Source organism: Pichia membranifaciens (genome assembly GCF_001661235.1).
Source record: "Pichia membranifaciens NRRL Y-2026 unplaced genomic scaffold PICMEscaffold_1, whole genome shotgun sequence".
NCBI classification, from domain to species: domain Eukaryota; kingdom Fungi; phylum Ascomycota; class Pichiomycetes; order Pichiales; family Pichiaceae; genus Pichia; species Pichia membranifaciens.
The window spans coordinates 1,419,373-1,437,536 of NW_017566982.1; the positions used below are offsets into that span (position 1 = coordinate 1,419,373).

Sequence of the window (18,164 nt, forward strand, 5' to 3'; positions counted from 1 at the left end):
CAGGAGGGGGCTTGCCCTGTTTATTTTTCGCCAAGGACGTGATGGCGAGAAAAAAAGCTGAGCACGCGTTTTGAAAACGTTTTAGGGGAAATTTATTTATAGAAGGGGCCGTCTTCTGTCCAGACGGTCCTGATAAACGACTCGAACTTGTGTACTTTGTGTTTTGTAGCGGCAAAGAAGTGGCAGAGGATAGAGCAAACTCTGCAATTTTTGTTTGGCAATGAGCAGCAGAAACAACAACCGCTACGACCGCAGCAGCAGCATGAACGAGCTTGCTGGCGGCGGAGCAGAGAACAACCCGTTTGCGTTTGATAACGATAGTGGAGACGATCTCGTCGACGGAGAGTCGTATCACTCGAGCGTTTTCGACAGTTACGGCGGCCGGGCAGCCGTGGAGAGCGGTCAGGCAGACAGCAGACACGTCCGCACGACGAGCGTCGTCTCTGGAACACCGCAGATCCACTTTGATCCGATCCCGGGCGCACAGGCACAGGCACAAACACAAATCGTGGCCGGGTCACGTCCGGAGATACCGTCGCATGGCAGCAGAAACCACTCCTCGACAAGCTTAAGACTGGACAGACTTGAACCGCCCCGGAACGCCCGTCTGTCGTCGTCTCCGAAACACCAGGCCGTGTCCCACATGCGGGATAGCTCCTACTCGAACATCGCGTACGACCCGTTCAACTCTGCATTCGACGACGACGACGACGAAGACGACGATGAAGACGCTGCGGTGAGCAGTAACGTTGACCACAGCAACGGACACCCGTACAGTGAGTCCAGCCAGGACCTCGAGTCTCATTACCTGCCGAAGGGCGGGAACCAGGTCCACGTTAGCGTGTACGAGAACCCGGATGAGTCTTTGACAAACAACTTTGTGCAGTCTCCAATGAGAAACACATCGCTGGCCTTCCCGGAACAGGGCCCCAACTACGACTACTCGCCCTCGGACTCCTTTCAGAACCTCAATTACTACTCGAACTTCCAGCAGCAGCAACACCAGCCGCTTTTCATGAATGACGGAAGCGGCTTCTCGGATGACCAGAGCGAAACCAGCCCGGTGTTCCAGAGCTTCGAGAGAGACCCAGACGAACCAGAACTCGACAATAATCACTTGTTTCAGAACAATGAGGAAGACCAGCAGCAAGGCTTGGAGCACTCCAACTTCGCAGACAAGGGCGACAACAAGGTTGAGCTTATAGACGGCAAGTACTACAGTTTCGACTATCCGGTGCCTACACAGCTATCACACAGAATCCCCTTTAAAGGTGCAAAACAGCTCACAGAATTCACTCACTTGAGATATCATGCAATCACAACGGACCCAAAAGAATTTTCAGATGATAATCCGCTAGGGAAGGACTACATTGAAAACTACCCGTTGAGACAGAAATTGTACTCCGTGCAAAGAGACACGGAATTGATGATTGTTTGTACGATGTACAATGAAGATGAAATCCTCCTCGGCAGAACACTTAAAGGAGTTTTCAAAAATATTAAAACAATGTACAACTTGAAGGAAGATGAAAGCATACATCCTTTTGGTAAAAACACATGGAAAAAGATTGTAGTTGTCATCGTCAGTGATGGTAAAAACAAGATCAATGAGAAATCAAAGGCGTTGCTGACTTTGTTGGGTGTATTCCAAGAAGGTATAATGCAAGAATCGGTCAACGACGAGAAAGTAAATGCCCATTTGTTTGAATATACAACCACATTTGGTATTGGCAAATTCGACTACAACAGAGCAAACCACTCTTTTACTGTTCCCTTGGTCACCGAGCAAACAGTGCCTGTGCAGTTGATGTTTTTGTTGAAAGAGGAAAACAAACAAAAGATCAACTCGCATAGATGGGCTTTGAACTTTCTATGTCCAAATTTAAATCCTAAAGTGGTTGTTTTGCTTGACGTGGGCACAGAGCCAGGGCCAGATTCCATTTACAAGTTATGGAAGGCATTCAAAAATCCAAAGATTGGTGGTGCATGTGGTGAAATCAGAGCTATGTTGGGCAATCACGCAAGTCCAAACGATGAATCTTCCATCTGGAAGAAGATGGGTAGATTCATCTATTTCCAGCTTTCTGATTTCACTAAATGTGTCATCAACCCGCTAGTTGCAGCTCAAAATTTCGAGTACAAAATGTCAAACATCTTGGATAAACCCATGGAGAGTGCATTCGGGTTTGTTTCTGTTTTGCCCGGTGCCTTCAGCGCATACAGATACGAAGCACTACAAGGTGAGCCATTGAGAGCATATTTCCATGGAGAAGATATGAAATCGAATACAAAGAAGCCAGCTGGAGTCTTAGAATCTAACATGTATTTAGCAGAAGACAGAATCTTGTGTTTTGAATTGGTTGCCAAAAGTGGGAAATCATATTTGTTACAATATGTGCATAATTCATACGCAGTTACGGATGTGCCTTCGCATATCAGTGAATTCGTCAACCAAAGAAGACGTTGGTTAAATGGTTCATTTTTTGCCGCATTGTATTCAATCTTACACTTTTACAGAATCTTGGTATCCAAGCATTCATTTGGAAGAAAAATTGCATTGGTCATTGAGATCATCTATCAAACCGTCAACATACTACTCTCGTGGTTCGCGTTATCAATTTACTTTCTAGTTTTCAGAATTTTAGCTCTGGATCTATCAGACACGTTTGTGGGGGAGAAGACAGGGGACATTCTTGCAATTGTGTTTCTTTGGGTATACATTGCAGCAATTGTACTTACATTCATCATCTCTTTTGGTAACAAGCCCAACGATGCAAAATATTTTTACTTGTTAGCATTTGCTCTATTTGCTGTGATCGTCATCTATATGACCTTCTCTGTTGTCTGCTTGACGATTCAGTCGATCAAGTCCATCAAGGCCGATATTGGGGAGTACTCAAGATTTACCTTATCCATCGGCTTGAAGTATTTGCGAGATGAGAAGTTCAGAGATTTAACAATATCCTTAGCATCCACTTATGTTCTCTACCTCATAGGCTCGCTAATCTTTTTCGACGTTTTCCACCTCTTTGCATGCACGGTACAGTATATTCTACTTTCGCCCGCCTACATCAATGTATTGGGCATATTTGCCTTCTGTAACATTAACGACATCTCGTGGGGTACTAAAGGCGCTTTAGGGGATGAGTCCAAGTTTCCGAAGAAGAAGGCCAACACCAACGACGAAGAGGAGAAAAACGTTCTCTTGTTAAGTGACAATCTTGAAAACCCTGATGTTTTGTACAAGAAGGCACAGAGGTTCCTGGAGGGGACCACTGGTGAAGGCGGCGATGAAGGAGGGGCAGAATCGGAGAAGAAGCAGATGCAGCAAGAGCAGGATCAGATTCAGGAAAACATCAGGACCTCCGAGAAGAATTACGCCCTAGGTCGGACGTACACAGTGCTGTTGTGGTTGATTTCCAACTTCATTCTTCTTGTGGTCATTCTCCGGACAGGGGGTCTAGAGGACTACTCTAATTACGTGAACGGCCAGAGTACGCCTGCCGCAACCACGTCGACAACCAAATCCTTTTTGGTCAAGAGGAGCTACTGGAACGACATGAACGTGGCAAACTACTTTATGACTGCCATCCTCTGGATCGTCGCAGGTCTTGCCCTCTTCCGTTTAGGCGGCTGCATCTACTACCGCGTGTCCTTCTTTGTCTCTGAGCGGGTGCACCACCGTTCTGCAGTGTTGCGGGAATAGTCAATAGGTCGGCAGCGTGAGGGCCCCTATAGGCTCGGCGCGGTAAAAAACGCGGACTTAGAGGGAAAAAGGTGGAGCAGAATCTCGTGCAGAAGATGCTGGTTTGATTTGCCATTTTGTCTGCGTCTGCGTTTGCTGCATCTGCGGCAGCTTTGTGCTGTATTGCCTGACTGCGAAAGGAATGCAAGTGGGCAGAATAACGCAGAGGGTTTATTGGAGATTTGTTCTAGTCCGTGGCGCAGGAAAGTGCCACGGAGATAAGAGCAGAGATAAACTGTTCACAGCGTGTACTATGTAGTGTATATGTACGTTTTTTCTGTTCTCATAATCAAATGAGTATACTATACGACACAAAGGGCCATAATCTGCCCGAAGGGGGGTCTGGCGGTAATGATGTCTTGCTGCATGGTCGTTCATTTACATTCTCCGCGTTCCACAGCACGAAGTGAGACGAAGGTACGCCTTGCCCTTGTCTTCGCAGGGGCTGGCGGAAACAGGCGCCCATCAAATAGCATGATTGATAGAAGTATTAACCTTCTATCTGTTATGAACTTTAACGGCGGGCTGGAAATGTAATCGAACGATTTGTTACTTATGGTTTGGAACCAGCGCACGGCCGCATTGACGAACACCAAATGGGGCAGCTGATCAACTGAGATCCAACCGAGCGAGTGAGAGATATAGCCGAGGGGCTCGATCGACGATATTGCGTGGAGTAAGGAGGCAATGAACTACACTAGTACATGTTCGTTTGATCACTGTCGCATCTGTGGTCAAATTTATATCTTGTATTATTCTATAAAAAAGACGAATCATTACTATCATTTATCATTTATGGTGTAGCTGGGAAAAGAGGGGATATAAAGCATTAAAAATCAGAGAAAAGGCAGATGAAGAAGAGAAAAAAAACAAGTAAAGAACGGTAGAAAAAAACACAAACATCGAATCAACTCAAGGAAGCAATATTGTGCGTAGCATAAATTGCATAGCATGTGTAGGAAACAAATTGGCTCTGTGTAATGGAAAGGAATAAGGTGAGTAAAGTTTAGTAACTTGGAGGGAACGTGAAGTAAAGGCAATTGAAGTAAAGTAAAGTCGAATAAAGTCAAGTAAAAATGGAAACGCTGTAGGACAAAGAAAGGTGAAAACGAAGTGAAAACGGAAACAAAAACTGAAAAAATTCTGGAATGAGTATGTATATGGCTTACATTAGAACTGGACGTATTCTTCGTTATTATAATGCATGTTGAGATCGCTCGAGAGTGAGGCAACCATTGACGAATCTAAGGAAGTTGGATTGATGCTGCTAGTCTTTGAATTTTTGTTCAAACCCTTGAGGGGAGAATGGGGAGTCATAGTTTGCACTTGGGGGATGTAGCCAGTGGAAGACGTTGCAATATTGCTGTTGTTATTGTTGACCTTGCTCTTGTTGATGATGTTGTTGGTGTAGTTATGCGTAAGCGGATGAGCGTGGTTGTGACTATGGCCGTGATTGTGACTGTGGCTGCGATTGTGATGGTGTTGCAGCTTTTTAACAGAACTAGAACCTATCGTTGAACATGAGCTTGAAGATCTCTTCACCAGCGAAGTTGGAGGAGACATTGACAAATTATCGATAAAAGAGTTTTCCGTGCCCATAAGAACCGGGGTAGTATCCAACATCGAGTCAAACATCAGCACAGAAGAATCACTTGTAATTGATGATGGTGAAAAATAACCCGCCAAATTGCTTTCTGATGGTGAAACAAGCTCGTTCGTTTGTAGGGCAGCGGATGGTATTTTTATAGACGAGGCCATTGGCGGAGGAACGGCCATGGAAGTTTTAGAGGTCAAGTTTGTCGCAGATGCATTAGACGAATTGAAAACAGAACTAATACTGCTGTCATGGCTATAGTTATTGTTGCTGTTGTTATTGTTGTTGTTATTCGTGGTACTATTGGTATTATTATGACTATTATTGTAACTATGGTTGTTACTGTTGTTCGTACTGTTATTACTGTTGTTCGTACTGTTGTTCAACAGGCCAATACTATTAGAGTGGAATTGACCGAGATCTAAGGAATTGAAACCCATCATAGCAACATCATCCAGTTCGTCTATTGGAGACACCATGTTCGAATTTGTTTCGTATGTAGAGTAATCCGAAGTCAAAGGTACAGAATCAAATTGGTCTAGTAGTGGAGTATCTCTATCATCAACGTCCTCTTCTTCTTTGATTTTACTTAATGGAATGTTGCCAGTACCCAAAGAGTTCTCACCTAAAGCATTGAAATTTGGTGAAAACTCTGAGGACTTCGGTGACAGAGATTCAGGAGATGACAACAGGTTTAAGTTGTTTTGACCATGAACAGAGTGACCTTCGCTTGGCAGAATTGGAGCAATAACCTTCTTGCTTGACTTTTTAAAATTGAGGCTAGTCACGGCATTCAAATTTGACTTGATGGCAGCTTTATTCATTGACTCTGCTGTTGCTGTTGAAGCTGAGAATTCCTGTCTGTCGACTTCTAATTCGTGTTCATCGACCAACAAGGAAATTGCCTGATTGACTGAAATAGGAGAGATTTCGTCACTCTCGTTGTATTCCAGGTCCTTTACGAAAGTCATCAAATCTGACTTTTTGTTTAACTTCACCATTTCGCAGAGTTTTAACAAAGATTTGTTGACTAAACTCAATCTTCTGTCAATTAGTTCGACATATTCACTTGAATAAACCTTATCCTTAGATTTCTTTCTTTCTGTGTAAATGCAAATCTTATTGTCTGCGGTACAACGTTCACAAGGCTGCTTACCGTTACACTTTGTCTTTTTCAACCTGCAAGAGTCGCATGCTTTCCCGACTCTTTTCTTTTTCATGGAGTCCAAAGAGTTTAAGTTGGAGCCAGAGCCATTATGTGAGACTGGATCTGAAGAGGTTGTATTAGAAGTTGAGTTTGAGTTGAGCAGTGTTGAAGAGATTGGTGAGGAAGACATTTTTCTATAGATGTGATGTAAATTGAAGCTTTTTTATGCTTGATTCGAGGTAGTTTAGCTGGAAGTATAAATTTGTTAACCGTTTGAATATTTTGTATTTTGCAATTAATTGAGATAAAATGAAAGTGTGCATATAAACTCAATTGGACATATAGATGTGTGAATATGTAATTTGTGGGTGTTCTTGTGTGTGTTTGTCTGGGTGTGTGTGAATGTATTCCTTTGGAAATGTAGGGTAGCCTGAAATCCGTCTGAATTAGAGTGGGGCTAACTGGCGTGAATATGTATTCCTCAAAATATGTTTTTGGATCTCTATCACGGTATATTTTTATAAAGATATAAGGAGATATCAGTAAGTCAATATACGAATTGAGAGGATCGTAGAGGGTATAATTAATCAGCTGAAGCGGGTGGGGTTTTTGCTTCTACACTGAATTAGTAATGGGGGATTCTGTGGATATATAGAGAAAGCGAGGATTGAAAATTATATGTATAGCGTGATGTAGTCCGAGGAAGTAGTTGATAGACTGCTGAGGTGGGTACGGCAAAGCGGGCACGTAGATGTATGGATGGATGTATGGATGGATATATGGACGGAGGGTGGTGTATATATACCCAAGGCTGACGAGATAGAAATGGGGAGGGCCACTGCAAGGGCGCAAAAAAAAGGGAGAGGAGGGAGGAAGTTCGATATATATATAAATTGACGGAGACGGAACACGGAACAAGGGGCAGGAGGCAAGCCGGGAGGCAGTCCGTTGTTAGAAAAAGAAAAGAGGGTGTACAGGAAAACAGGAGAAGAACCCAGAATGAAAGAATAAGGGAGAATGACGGGCCAACTGTGGGAAAAGTGCTCCCAGCAGGAGGACGGACGGTAATACAATGCGCCAGCGGGAATATTTACTATCAACAATGGAAAGTGAAAAGGAAAAGGTGGGAGGCAGACGAGAAAAAAGGATGGAAATGTGAAAATGCGGCCACGAGAAAATGCGAGGGAAAATGCGAAAAGTGCCAGAAGGGCCACATGAGTGCCAGAAGAAACCCAGCGGTGCTGTTACTTAATATTGGCCCCCGGGCAGCCGCTAAAACAAGATTCTTACTGCATGTGCAGCTGTCTGTGCTGCAGAGAGTGCAGGTGCTACGGTTATGTCAAGTCCTGAGGCGATAAGAGAGAGGTGTTGGCGACCAAGGATGGAGCAGCTTCCGTGCGTGTGTGCAGTTTATTCGCTCCCGCTTTGCTTTGTGCTGCTCTCCTTTGCTGCCCTTCCCACCGGCACGGGCACCACCAGAATCCGCAGCAGAACAGCAGCATGCGCCGGGACCCTCTCCCGCCAGATCTCGTAGATTGCGTGCATGTGGACGCTGTCTGGCCAGATCGCTATCGCTGCAGATATCCACCCATCCACCCTGCACGCCTGACTTCCCGCCCTGCCTGCCTTGCCTGCCTTGCCTGCCTTGCCTTCTCTACTCTACCACCTCACCTGTGCAGATGCGTCTGCTGCCCGTGCATGCATGCAGACAGGAAACAGCCCGAGTCCGAGAACATATTTAATGGAGCGGATCGCGGAGACGGCTGAGCGCTGCAGCCGGCTCCCGGGCACGTGCCCGGCACAGGCACGGGCCCGGCTCCGTCTCCGTCTCCCTGCCCCCGCCCATGCTGGCACGGAAAAGTTTCGCATCCGGCTGTAGGACGGGCTGCGTTTTTATTGTGTTGCCGCCGCCGCGGCTGCTCTGCGCAGAGCAGCAGCGCTGGTTCGGCGTTCTGTGGCTTGCCGGATGAGTTGCCCACTACGGGATACGCGTGGGGGCACCGCCACTAGCACAAGCTGTGAAGCCAGGGCAACCGCAACCGCAACCGCAACCGCAACCGCAACCGCATGGTTGGGGGCGAGCCCCGGTCTGAAAAATGGTACGAGTGCAACAAGGTGATCATGGGCTATTGTTCTGGTTGCTCCGGGGTGCGTCGACGTCGGCACCGAAACACCGATTCCGTCAACGCCGAGCAGTGACGGGCGAAGAAAGAAGGCATAGTCTGGATGCGCTAGGCCGCACTAGGCCACACTAGTGTTCCGCACTAGCAGCGAAGACGACGGTCGGCGTCTCGGCGATTGCACAAAGCGCTGACGCCGCCGACGTCGCCAGCGCGGTTAACGGGGCCAGCACCGGCTGCACGCCCGGCAGTCGGCCTCGCGAGAGAAAGCGTGGCGCCGACAGGCGGACTCCGACGCTTGGCCGCCGACAAGACCCCTGACAGGCATAGACGCGTGCAAAGCCAGACCCGGCGGCAGCAGGCACCGGGCCAGCAGACATATCCGACGGTTTCCCCGTCTGTGGAACGGGACAGAAGAAAACACCTGTGGACAAAAAGAAACCCAGCCCAGTCTTATCGACCTGCATGAACGTCGATGCTAGCGTGGTGGCCGTGTGCGTCCGCCGGTTTCAACACTGCATCCTCTTGCAGTGGTACTTCACCTGACTCCGGCCCCGTGACAGCTGTTGCTGCTGCTGGCCGGACAAGAGGATCAGCCCAAAGAGCTAGCGTGAGCCTCTGTTGCATCTGCCGACACAGCGGTGACAACATGTCCCATTTCGCTTTCCTAGGTCTTGCGAGACACCACAGTACATAGATCTATATACGCACACACACACATGGTCTAGGCTCTTAGATCTCTAGCTCTCCTATCTCCACTCCGTCGGCAGATGCGCTGTAGTTGTACACAGGGACCATCCGGCTCGCTAGGAAACCCTGCAAATCCTCCTCGTCCGCGTCCTCTCCTGATGCAGTTTTGTTTCTGCTGCTCCGATCCTTGCTGCGCTTTCCAAACACGGAACCGGCGTCCAATATACGATCAGCCTCTCCACCCTTTCCCAAAACGTGGTCGCAGACAGCAATGTACAAATCGAGTAGTTTCACAATGTTCCTACCCTCGTTCCCAGCGAATTCGTACTCTGCAATAATCTCGTTAAAGAGTCTGCACTTCGCACTGAACTTGACAAAAAATTCACACACGTAATCCCACAATATCTTCATGAGGCGACTAGTTTCCTCCCCAGACAAGCTACTCTCGATCGCCACGCTCCTCTGAAAACCTCTCGCAAAGTCGAGCTCCATTTCCGTCTCCATATCCACTTCACCCCCTTTCTTTCCCTCGTTTAGCTCATTCAGCTCGTTCATGGCCTCGTCGTCCTCCTTCTCGTACTGGTTCCAGGGCAAGTCATCCTTGAAGGCAAGATAGGAGTAGAACTCGTCGTCCAGCACCTTAACACTCTTTACTCCTCCCTTAGCGTCGAACAACACCTCAAACTGCACATTTGGAGTCTGTCGAATGCAATATAACCTCCTCGTGATCTCGAAATCGCTCATCAGCTTGCTCTCACAATACCCAATAATCGGGATTTCGATCACAGTCCTCCTCTCCTTGTTCAATGGGAAAAACCCGTAGTTGACAAACATCCGATGCAAATCTTCATATTCGTCATAGCTGATGAAGATTTCACATTGGTCTCTTTCTGATGCTACTTTGTTTGGCTCAAAGTACAATACCACTTCTTGACTCTTACGGTCAACATCGAAATACGCGTTTCGCTTCTCATTGTCGTGGTTCGCATAGTCCAGAATCGGAACAAGTGTAACGTCAACGTAGTAGTCTTCCTGATCACCCTCAACTTCTCGGGGAATTTCTAGAACTCTTGATCGAATTGCCCCACACAGTTGTAACACTTCCTCCACCTTCATGGCCTCGTCTTTCTCAAGAAACTCTTCATTCAACGTATCAGTAATCTCATCCCACAATCCGCTAGTAATATCAACAATTGAGTTTTTCAGCACGACGTTTCCTGGGAATGCACTCAAAAAGTCCTCTAGGATGTCAGGGTGGTCTCCATACAAATTGCCGATAGTCGTGTCGAGTAAAACAGACAAATATGTTCCCATTGTCTGTTTGAACTCATCAGTTTCTGAATTGCGGTAACTATCTGCATTTCTTTTTTTCGACACTATCAAGAAGCCAATGAAATAGGCAATGAGTATGAGACTTTCACTGCTTCCTCGACTTCTTGCAAAAATCACACTGAGCGTCCTTTTCACAATCGCCTTATCCTCGGCACTTAAGTTCTCATCCACTAGTTTTCTCAAAGTATAAATGTTATAACTCGACGTGTGTGGAATTCGCATCAACTCGATACGTTCGCTGGACTCATTCTGCGTCTCGCATGTATAGAACACTCCAATACCACGCTCCTTGGTTTTCTCTATTCTGAGATTAGGGTTAACTTTGATTCCAAGTTTTTCACGCCATGTCTCTAGTTCACTTTTGTTCTTAATTTCACCGGCAAACAAAACCATTGTGTTAGGTTCAAAAGCACTCGTCTACTTCGATTCACTATGAAATTTTGAGCTCTTCAAGGCTTTACCTGAAGGTTCCATCAGGCTTTTCCTTCTTAGTTTTTAGTCAAAAAAAGTGTACCAGTCACGTGATCTAATATATTTCTGCCCATCTAATCATTTTCTAGGCTGTTTACTTTATTTCGCATTTATTAAATTTGGTAAAACCTTTATATATAACTATGAGATTAAAACATTCGATGTGATGCTCTCGAATCTCTGTGTGGTAATCCTGATACAAACCACTAATAGCTCTTCGTAAACATCTCTATTTTCCGTCTTTAACTTTTTGATTGCGCTGGAGTCTAACACCCACATAACACAACTTGTATTTGCCTTGTAGTCTATTGTCCTATCCGATTTGGTGATGACTATATCACCAAACATCGTCAATGGCAACTCAGAACTGTTGATGGTAAACTTCAAATCATTGAATTCAATCTTGAAATCAACTAAACCGCTTTCAAAAAAGTACAAGCATGGCTGGTTACTGTTTTTGTCGTAAATGAACTCTCCAGCCTTGTATATTGACTTCCTCAAATATGGTGATAATCTGCCCCAAAACTTCTCGTCATATATGCTACTCAATCCTTGCATGATTTGTAAAACCAAGTAAAGTGGTTGCTTCATCGTCGATACTGAGGCCTTGCGGTCCTTCTCTTTCAACTTATTCATGATTAAATCCTGTTGAAGTTGCTCCTTTTGATTATACCTTCTAGCGGCATTAATGAATTGGACGTGTCTAGGGGTGCCAAACATTAAGCCAGAATCAGTACCACCCGAAGAAGAACCATTGTAGGTACCGACTGTCTGTTTCTTTTTTATTTCTTTCCCTATTGTAAGGCTTGGTTGTTTACTCTGAGCAATCAATTCCTTGTAGTGTTTCAAGAAAATATTTTCACACCATTCTAATGCAGAATTTAAATTATTGAACATCTGGATTTTTTCTTGGTGCTCTTCCGTCTCCCATAGTCCACAGAACTTCAATGAATCAACTATGGCAGAATTGTTGTCAATTGATGATAACAAAAAGTAGCATTGTTTTTCCATCAGCAAATTTCGAATTCTCTTAAATCCTTCGGTGGCAGAAAAATCAAAGGTCAAAACGTTGTTCAGATCCAAAATCAAATACTTGATAGGTTGTTTTGTATAGTTGGCAACATCAAACATGTTTCTGACCTCATCCTCCAACCCTCCGATCGAGCCAAAAAACAAGGAACCGGATAGTTTCAAGATGCAGATTTGTTTTCCGACGTTTTTCAAAAATTCTAGCTGTTTTGGATGCCTAGCAACAATTGACCTCGCATATTCACCTGTGTATACTGCACTAATCACCCTCTTACTACCGGCTTCAATGACAAAGGAAACACATGCCAATAAGATACCAACCAAAATACCATACACGAAATCCCAAGCGCCCATGGTCAATACGATGATGATGATAGTGATGTATTCAAACTTTCTCAACCTTCCTACTGTATCCCACACAGATTCCTTCAATAACTCATATCCTAGAAGATAAATCAATGAGCCGACAACACAGACAGGAATGTATCCAATTAGAACTGGGCCGATGAACATTATGCCGGACGTTGCGATGGCTAGCATCACTCCACTCAACCTAGAATCGGCACCTGACCTGATGAATAAGACGGAGTTGGTATATACAAGATAATTCTGTATGGAACCACACAATCCACTTATGAAATTAGATGCACCGTGAGCCATCAACTCCCTGTCAACATCGAATGTGTCCATTCCAATGGTCAATGCCAACGCTGGAACATTGATGGGGACGTGTAGAACACCGAAAAACGTTAAAGCAAGCATGGTTGGAAGTTGGTCCAAAACCAACCACCAATCGCAAAGCTTGAAGTCGTAATAGTGGTAGAAAGAATACCATGGCTCGTTGGAGTTTTGCGCTGTAAAGACCCAACCGTAGTCACGTGCCAAGCCCAAGTTCCAAGACGGAACTGCAAGCACGAGTGAATGGAACACAGCAAACACGCCAATAAAGTAGCATGGGACAATCAAAGGATTGGAGTTGTAACGTTGGATGATAATCAATATTATTGCCAGCAATAATGGAATCGTCCATTGTAGGAAGGGGAGCGGTTGCAAAAGGTACATGAGGGTTTCCCAGTTGTACTCTATGCCACCTTCCAATCTAGAGGAGACTTCGATACCTGTGACAAACAGAAAGTAGCCAACACCGCCTATGCAACCGACTAAAATGTGTCTTGGGAAGAACCCGACCAGCTTCCCTAACTTACATTTGCCTAGTATGGCGAAGCACAAACCTGTGACTATGGCAGAGATAGCAAAAGTAAAGATCGTCGTGGTGATGATAATGTCCTGAAGGCTGGGGCTCTGTGCGTACCTTTCGTCATTCTGCAACTTTAGCATGATACTGATGGCCATCTGGTGGAAAAATGGGGTCACTTCGATCATTTCCGATCCGATTCCGCTCTTGAAGGCGGAGCCCCCGAAAGAATATATAAGCTGTGAAATGACTGTCGAGACATAGAACATAGACAAGCCTGCAGGCCCCATAGAGGAGAACACTGTCTCTCCAATGGGGAACATGATCATCCCGTACGACAAAGCGTCGAGCACGTTGAGCAACGTGCCAAGAAAGACCGCAGGCATGTATCCGAGGGGCCTGTACACGCATTCATGGAGAAGGGTGTCCTTGTCTGCCTCCTTGAAGAAGTCTATTGTGTTCCGCAAGGAGAAAGAGCTTTGCTTGGTCTTTAAAGCCTCGAGGTCAAACGCAGGGTCGATGTCAACGTGCGGATCGTCGTAGGACCCGTAAAAGCTCAGCGACGCGTGGCTTGTCTGGTGGGTGATGGGCAACATGTTGGACGTCTCGTCAACGGGGGAGTACTCTGCCACAGCGGTAGAGTAGCTCGGATACGTGTTGCTAGGCGTTGTTGACAGCGGCGACTCGTCGGCGGTGTCGTCGGTGTCGATGTCCGGCACGGCGATCGCCGCTAGGCCGGCTGAGTCCTCGTGGACGGAGTCAGAAGAGTGCACCTGAAGAGATATCGAGTTGATCGGCGACGTCATGTTCGGTTTATAGCTGCTGTACATGAAGCTCCTGGCGAGTGTGTTGCCCGACGACGCCTGGCGAGGCTGGTTAATGGATTTGGGTATCGATCTCGGGAAAGCGCCGTCGCCGTAGCTGTTGGACGTCGGCATTGTCTCGTTTCTGAGAAGCCGTTGCACGCTCGGGAGCAACGAAAGAGCAAAAAAAACGCACGGGAGGCCAGTGGGGGCCTTCTCTTCTGTTGCAGAGCAAAACGCCGGTTTCCTGGCGCCTGGTATGCTTGTCGAGGCTGCTCCAGAACTCTCATGCCCGAAGATCAGCGTCTCCCCGACTGCTCTATTATCTTCTTCCTTCCGCTCTTCTAGTCTATGGCTCTCTGCCCGGCATTCCGTTTCTGGCGGCAGCGCCGTGGCGGTGCAGTCGGCGTAGCGGTGGTGTGGCGGGTGCCTGCCCCGGAGAGGGCTTGGGCAGCTGGAGATGGACGTGGAAGATGGGGGTTTCGACGAGTATACAGGAAATACAGAGATCTAGTAGAAAGAAAAGGATGAAGAACTTACAACTCGTCCTTCCCGACAGGGGCGGCGGCGGCGTCAACTTCGAGAGCCCCGCACGCCTGGATCTTGATCGGAACAACAGGCTTGTTGCCGTAGCTGGTCTTGGAGTTCTCGATCTTCTGGACGACGTCAAAGCCCTCGACAACTGCGCCAAAGACGACGTGCTTGCCGTCGAGCCACGGGGTCTTAACAGTGGTGATGAAAAACTGGGAGCCGTTGGTGTCCTTGCCGGCGTTGGCCATCGACAACAGGCCCGGTCTGTCGTGTTTCAACTTGAAGTTCTCGTCCGGGAACTTGGCGCCGTAGATAGACTTGCCGCCGGTCCCATTTCCCTTGGTGAAGTCGCCACCCTGGATCATGAAGCTCTTAATAACTCTGTGGAACGTGCTGCCCTCGTAGCCGAAGGTTGGGTCGCCCGACTTGGACAACTGGTAGAAGTTCTCGACTGTCTTTGGCACCACATCCCCGAAGAGGCCAATGACGATTCTGCCCAGAGGCTCGCTGCCCCGTGTGATGTCGAAGTAAACTTTGTGGGTGATCTCTGGAAGGTCGCCGGCTTCACCGGCGCTGGCGGCCGACTGCGAGACAAAGAGGAACAATGCCGCCAAAATAGCAAAGAGAGACGCAACAATCTTCATCATGTATAAGTGTGTCTGTCTGTGTAGGTCGAGTGTGCCAGAGTCGGCAGCACCATAGAGAGTAGCCGTGGAGCAACCAAAGACGGATCCTTGGCGTGTCTCTATAGGTCCTTACACGTCGCTTCCTCCCCCCTGGGCGCCCGCGTACTGCGCCGACTGGAAGAGCGGCGGCTGCCATTTCACGTTCGGCGAGAGCAACCCGGACAAGCAGAAACGTCTTCAGTTTGCTACGGGCTGGGAATTACAGATGATAAAGGTTACATGATGAAGGTTACAGGCGTCACACCGAGTCTAGATAGTAAGTCTGTCTATAGTATATGGGGACACCTTCGTGCGTGTAGTTTTTTTGGAGAACTGAGAGTCCCTGCCGCCGACCTTGAGCATCATGTCAAGCTTGTTCGTCTCCACTTCGATCTCGCCAAGCTGGCTGGCGCCAGCGGAGACAGAGGATGGCTTGCTATTTCTCAGACTTTTCTTACTGGCTTTCTTGCTCTTCTCCTGTTCTCTGCCAAGCTCAGCATTCGTCAGGGTCTGGTTCACCAACGTGAGCAATGCCGTGTCGTCGATCATCGACTTCACCTTAGTCTGCGTCTGCTTGATCAACTTAGCCAACTGTGTGTCATCGTTCGCATAGTGGAGACTCAACACCAACCCGTTGGAGTCGATGAACGAGTTTAAGACCTCGTAACCGTAATTCAGCTTGATTATTTTGCCGATGATCTTGTCCAGGTCAAAACCTGTGCCGTTGCTCTTGCTGCCAAGACCGGGCTTCTTCTTCATTATCTTCACCGTTTCCTGCGTAATCTCCTCCGAAGAAAATTCATCGATCAGCCGGTTGACGATATCCTTAAAGATCTCATCGTTCTCGGCGCTGCTTAACTCAAGTATGAAGTCGTGGCACGGAATGTTGACGCATGTCACAATCGCCTGCCTTTGCAACCTTGGCGAAACCTCAAGTACTCTAAGTAAGCCAGTTGCATACGGTGTAGGAAAAAGAGGGTGCGTCAGGACGTATGTTAAGGCTGTCTCAGGAATGTTTTCAGAGTCTAGCGATATCGAATCTGTCTGTGCGTTGTAGTTGAAAAGTAACAACGTGCACAACTTGAAAAATTTAGGGTCCACAAATCTGTCCTTCTCATACTCGTACACCTTGAAATCATTATCTGAGTGTGATTCACCATAAGGGGCATTTTTCAAATATGAAATCATACGGCTCTCCAAAAGACTCATATCACCGGAGCCCTTGATTTCCTTGAGCTTTTTGTACACATCCCTCATTTCTTCGTTGTTCTTCAGCACCTGTTCGTTCAAATACTTCACTTCGGCATCAACATCCGATATCTCGTTAGAGGAAATGTAAGGTGTAAAGCTTATGAAGTTTTCAGCGCCATTTTCTTCACTGTCCGGTAACGAAACTAACGCATCCCTCAATTTTCCGAGTCCAACGTCGATTGATACATACTGTATTTGTGAATAGTTCTCTTTGGTATTTTTTAAAACCAACAAAGCGAAAGTTTTCTTAGATCTGAGTGTATTACCTGCAACTGTTGGTACACTCAACAAAGTGGCATTTCTCGGTGGTTTAGCGTTGACGTTCTGTTCCTTCGACCTGGAATATAAGTCAAGCGAAGACAATAAAGCTTCATATTGGATATCGATCAACGCAACGGTACTACCTTTAGTCACTAGGACTCTGTTTGTAGAAGCACACATGATGGAGGTTGGTGCATCTTGTGGCTCATGCTTGAAAACACCGCCAATTTTCAAAGTCTGTTCATTGTCAATCAAAGGCAAGTCATACGACTTAATCACAAGTTCTGGTTCATGCTTGAGAATAATCAATTTGCCAGAGATTTCGTGAGTGAATTGTAGTTCATCAATTGATCCAAGACCAGAGATGGTAGAGCTGGAAATCTCGAGAACTTCGTTGCTGTTGATTGAGTAAATACGCACAATTATGGAATCCCTCTTCGAGCACGTTTCTGCCGTTAACAACAATTGTTCAACCTTTTCTGAACGAGAATCAATCTTCAGTTCTTCAGGCTTGAAGAATTTATGGAATATCACTCTCCTCTTTTTATGTGCAAGACCATCTGCGTTAAAGTTCAAGATTGGTGTTTCAATTTCATTTGTATCGACTGAAAATTTCCAGACATTAATTACTCCGTTGGCGGATATCGAAAAAACAGATTTCGAGTCTTTTGAGAATTTCAAGCCTATGATTTCACTGTCAACGGAAATCGACCTATCTCTAACTTCTTTAATATTTTCCAGTTCATTCGTATGTCTTTCTTCTTCATTGACTACCGACATCGAACTGCTTTGGTTTTCGTCTTCCAAATTGCTGCCGTTATTATTTTCCTCTATACCATAAGTGATGAATTTTAATTTGCTCTTCTTACGTTCTGTGTAACCAATGGCAAAGAGTTTTTTGTCATTCAATAAATGGTTGTTACTACTCTGATTATTAGAGCTTATATCCTCGAAGTCAAAAGATTCCATTGCTGTAATCATCGCTTGCGGAGATAAAGCGTAGGACCATATCATTTTAGGAGAAGGCCTGGTGATAAAAGTGGCAATATATGAGCCACTGATACTAATGTCAAAACTGCTAGAATGCGCATCGTTTATTTGAGAAGTGAAACAAAGCTTCGAGACATCTGATTTAGGTGGGAGTCTCGGAAGATTTGTCACCACAAATGGATCATAAATAACCGACGACATATTCTGCTGTTTGAACGGAAAAGTTTGCTTGTTATTTACACAAACAGCTATCCTGTCTTCCCATCTTTTTCCAAATGATAATGTCTAAACTGGAATAAATAAAAATTTTGTCGTGCATAGATGAAAAAAAAAGTTGCAA

The 18,164-nt window shown here is 46.1% G+C and overlaps 7 protein-coding genes across 7 annotated transcripts; 2 read left to right on the top strand and 5 right to left on the bottom strand.

The window, feature by feature from the left end:
- Positions 1-1,051: 1,051 nt before the first annotated feature.
- PICMEDRAFT_19485 (hypothetical protein) lies at positions 1,052-3,697 on the top strand (the record flags this gene model as incomplete). The annotated part of the gene is made up of 2 exons (XM_019162122.1): positions 1,052-3,278; positions 3,333-3,697. Coding segments are annotated over 2 exons (2,592 nt in total), but the record flags the coding sequence as incomplete, so codon positions are not given.
- Positions 3,698-4,085: 388 nt separating this feature from the next.
- Positions 4,086-4,335, top strand: PICMEDRAFT_14494 (hypothetical protein). Its single transcript, XM_019160400.1, has one exon. It carries the CDS (start codon positions 4,100-4,102, stop codon positions 4,280-4,282), a length of 183 nt encoding a protein of 60 aa, XP_019020100.1. The 5' UTR covers positions 4,086-4,099; the 3' UTR covers positions 4,283-4,335.
- Positions 4,336-4,915: 580 nt separating this feature from the next.
- PICMEDRAFT_70573 (hypothetical protein) lies at positions 4,916-6,676 on the bottom strand (the record flags this gene model as incomplete). Its single annotated transcript, XM_019163677.1, has 1 exon — positions 4,916-6,676. One exon carries the CDS (start codon positions 6,674-6,676, stop codon positions 4,916-4,918), a length of 1,761 nt encoding a protein of 586 aa, XP_019020101.1.
- A 2,662-nt stretch (positions 6,677-9,338) lies between these two features.
- PICMEDRAFT_9490 (hypothetical protein) lies at positions 9,339-11,021 on the bottom strand (the record flags this gene model as incomplete). Its single annotated transcript, XM_019165097.1, has 1 exon — positions 9,339-11,021. One exon carries the CDS (start codon positions 11,019-11,021, stop codon positions 9,339-9,341), a length of 1,683 nt encoding a protein of 560 aa, XP_019020102.1.
- PICMEDRAFT_89832 (hypothetical protein) lies at positions 10,774-14,430 on the bottom strand. Its single transcript, XM_019165053.1, has one exon. It carries the CDS (start codon positions 14,259-14,261, stop codon positions 11,241-11,243), a length of 3,021 nt encoding a protein of 1,006 aa, XP_019020103.1. The 5' UTR covers positions 14,262-14,430; the 3' UTR covers positions 10,774-11,240.
- Positions 14,431-14,509: 79 nt separating this feature from the next.
- Positions 14,510-15,472, bottom strand: PICMEDRAFT_14496 (hypothetical protein). Its single transcript, XM_019160401.1, has one exon. The coding sequence runs from the start codon at positions 15,302-15,304 to the stop codon at positions 14,663-14,665; it is 642 nt and encodes a 213-aa protein (XP_019020104.1). The 5' UTR covers positions 15,305-15,472; the 3' UTR covers positions 14,510-14,662.
- PICMEDRAFT_14497 (hypothetical protein) lies at positions 15,462-18,107 on the bottom strand (the record flags this gene model as incomplete). Its single annotated transcript, XM_019160402.1, has 1 exon — positions 15,462-18,107. A coding segment is annotated over one exon (2,163 nt), but the record flags the coding sequence as incomplete, so codon positions are not given.
- Between the last annotated feature and the right edge of the window lie 57 nt (positions 18,108-18,164).

What these genes read in the sequence shown, in the direction of transcription:
- PICMEDRAFT_14496 (XM_019160401.1), bottom strand. Translation starts at nt 15,304, where the DNA reads ATGATGAAGATTGTTGCGTCTCTCTTTGCTATTTTGGCGGCATTGTTC.
- PICMEDRAFT_89832 (XM_019165053.1), bottom strand. Translation starts at nt 14,261, where the DNA reads ATGCCGACGTCCAACAGCTACGGCGACGGCGCTTTCCCGAGATCGATA.
- PICMEDRAFT_14494 (XM_019160400.1), top strand. Translation starts at nt 4,100, where the DNA reads ATGTCTTGCTGCATGGTCGTTCATTTACATTCTCCGCGTTCCACAGCA.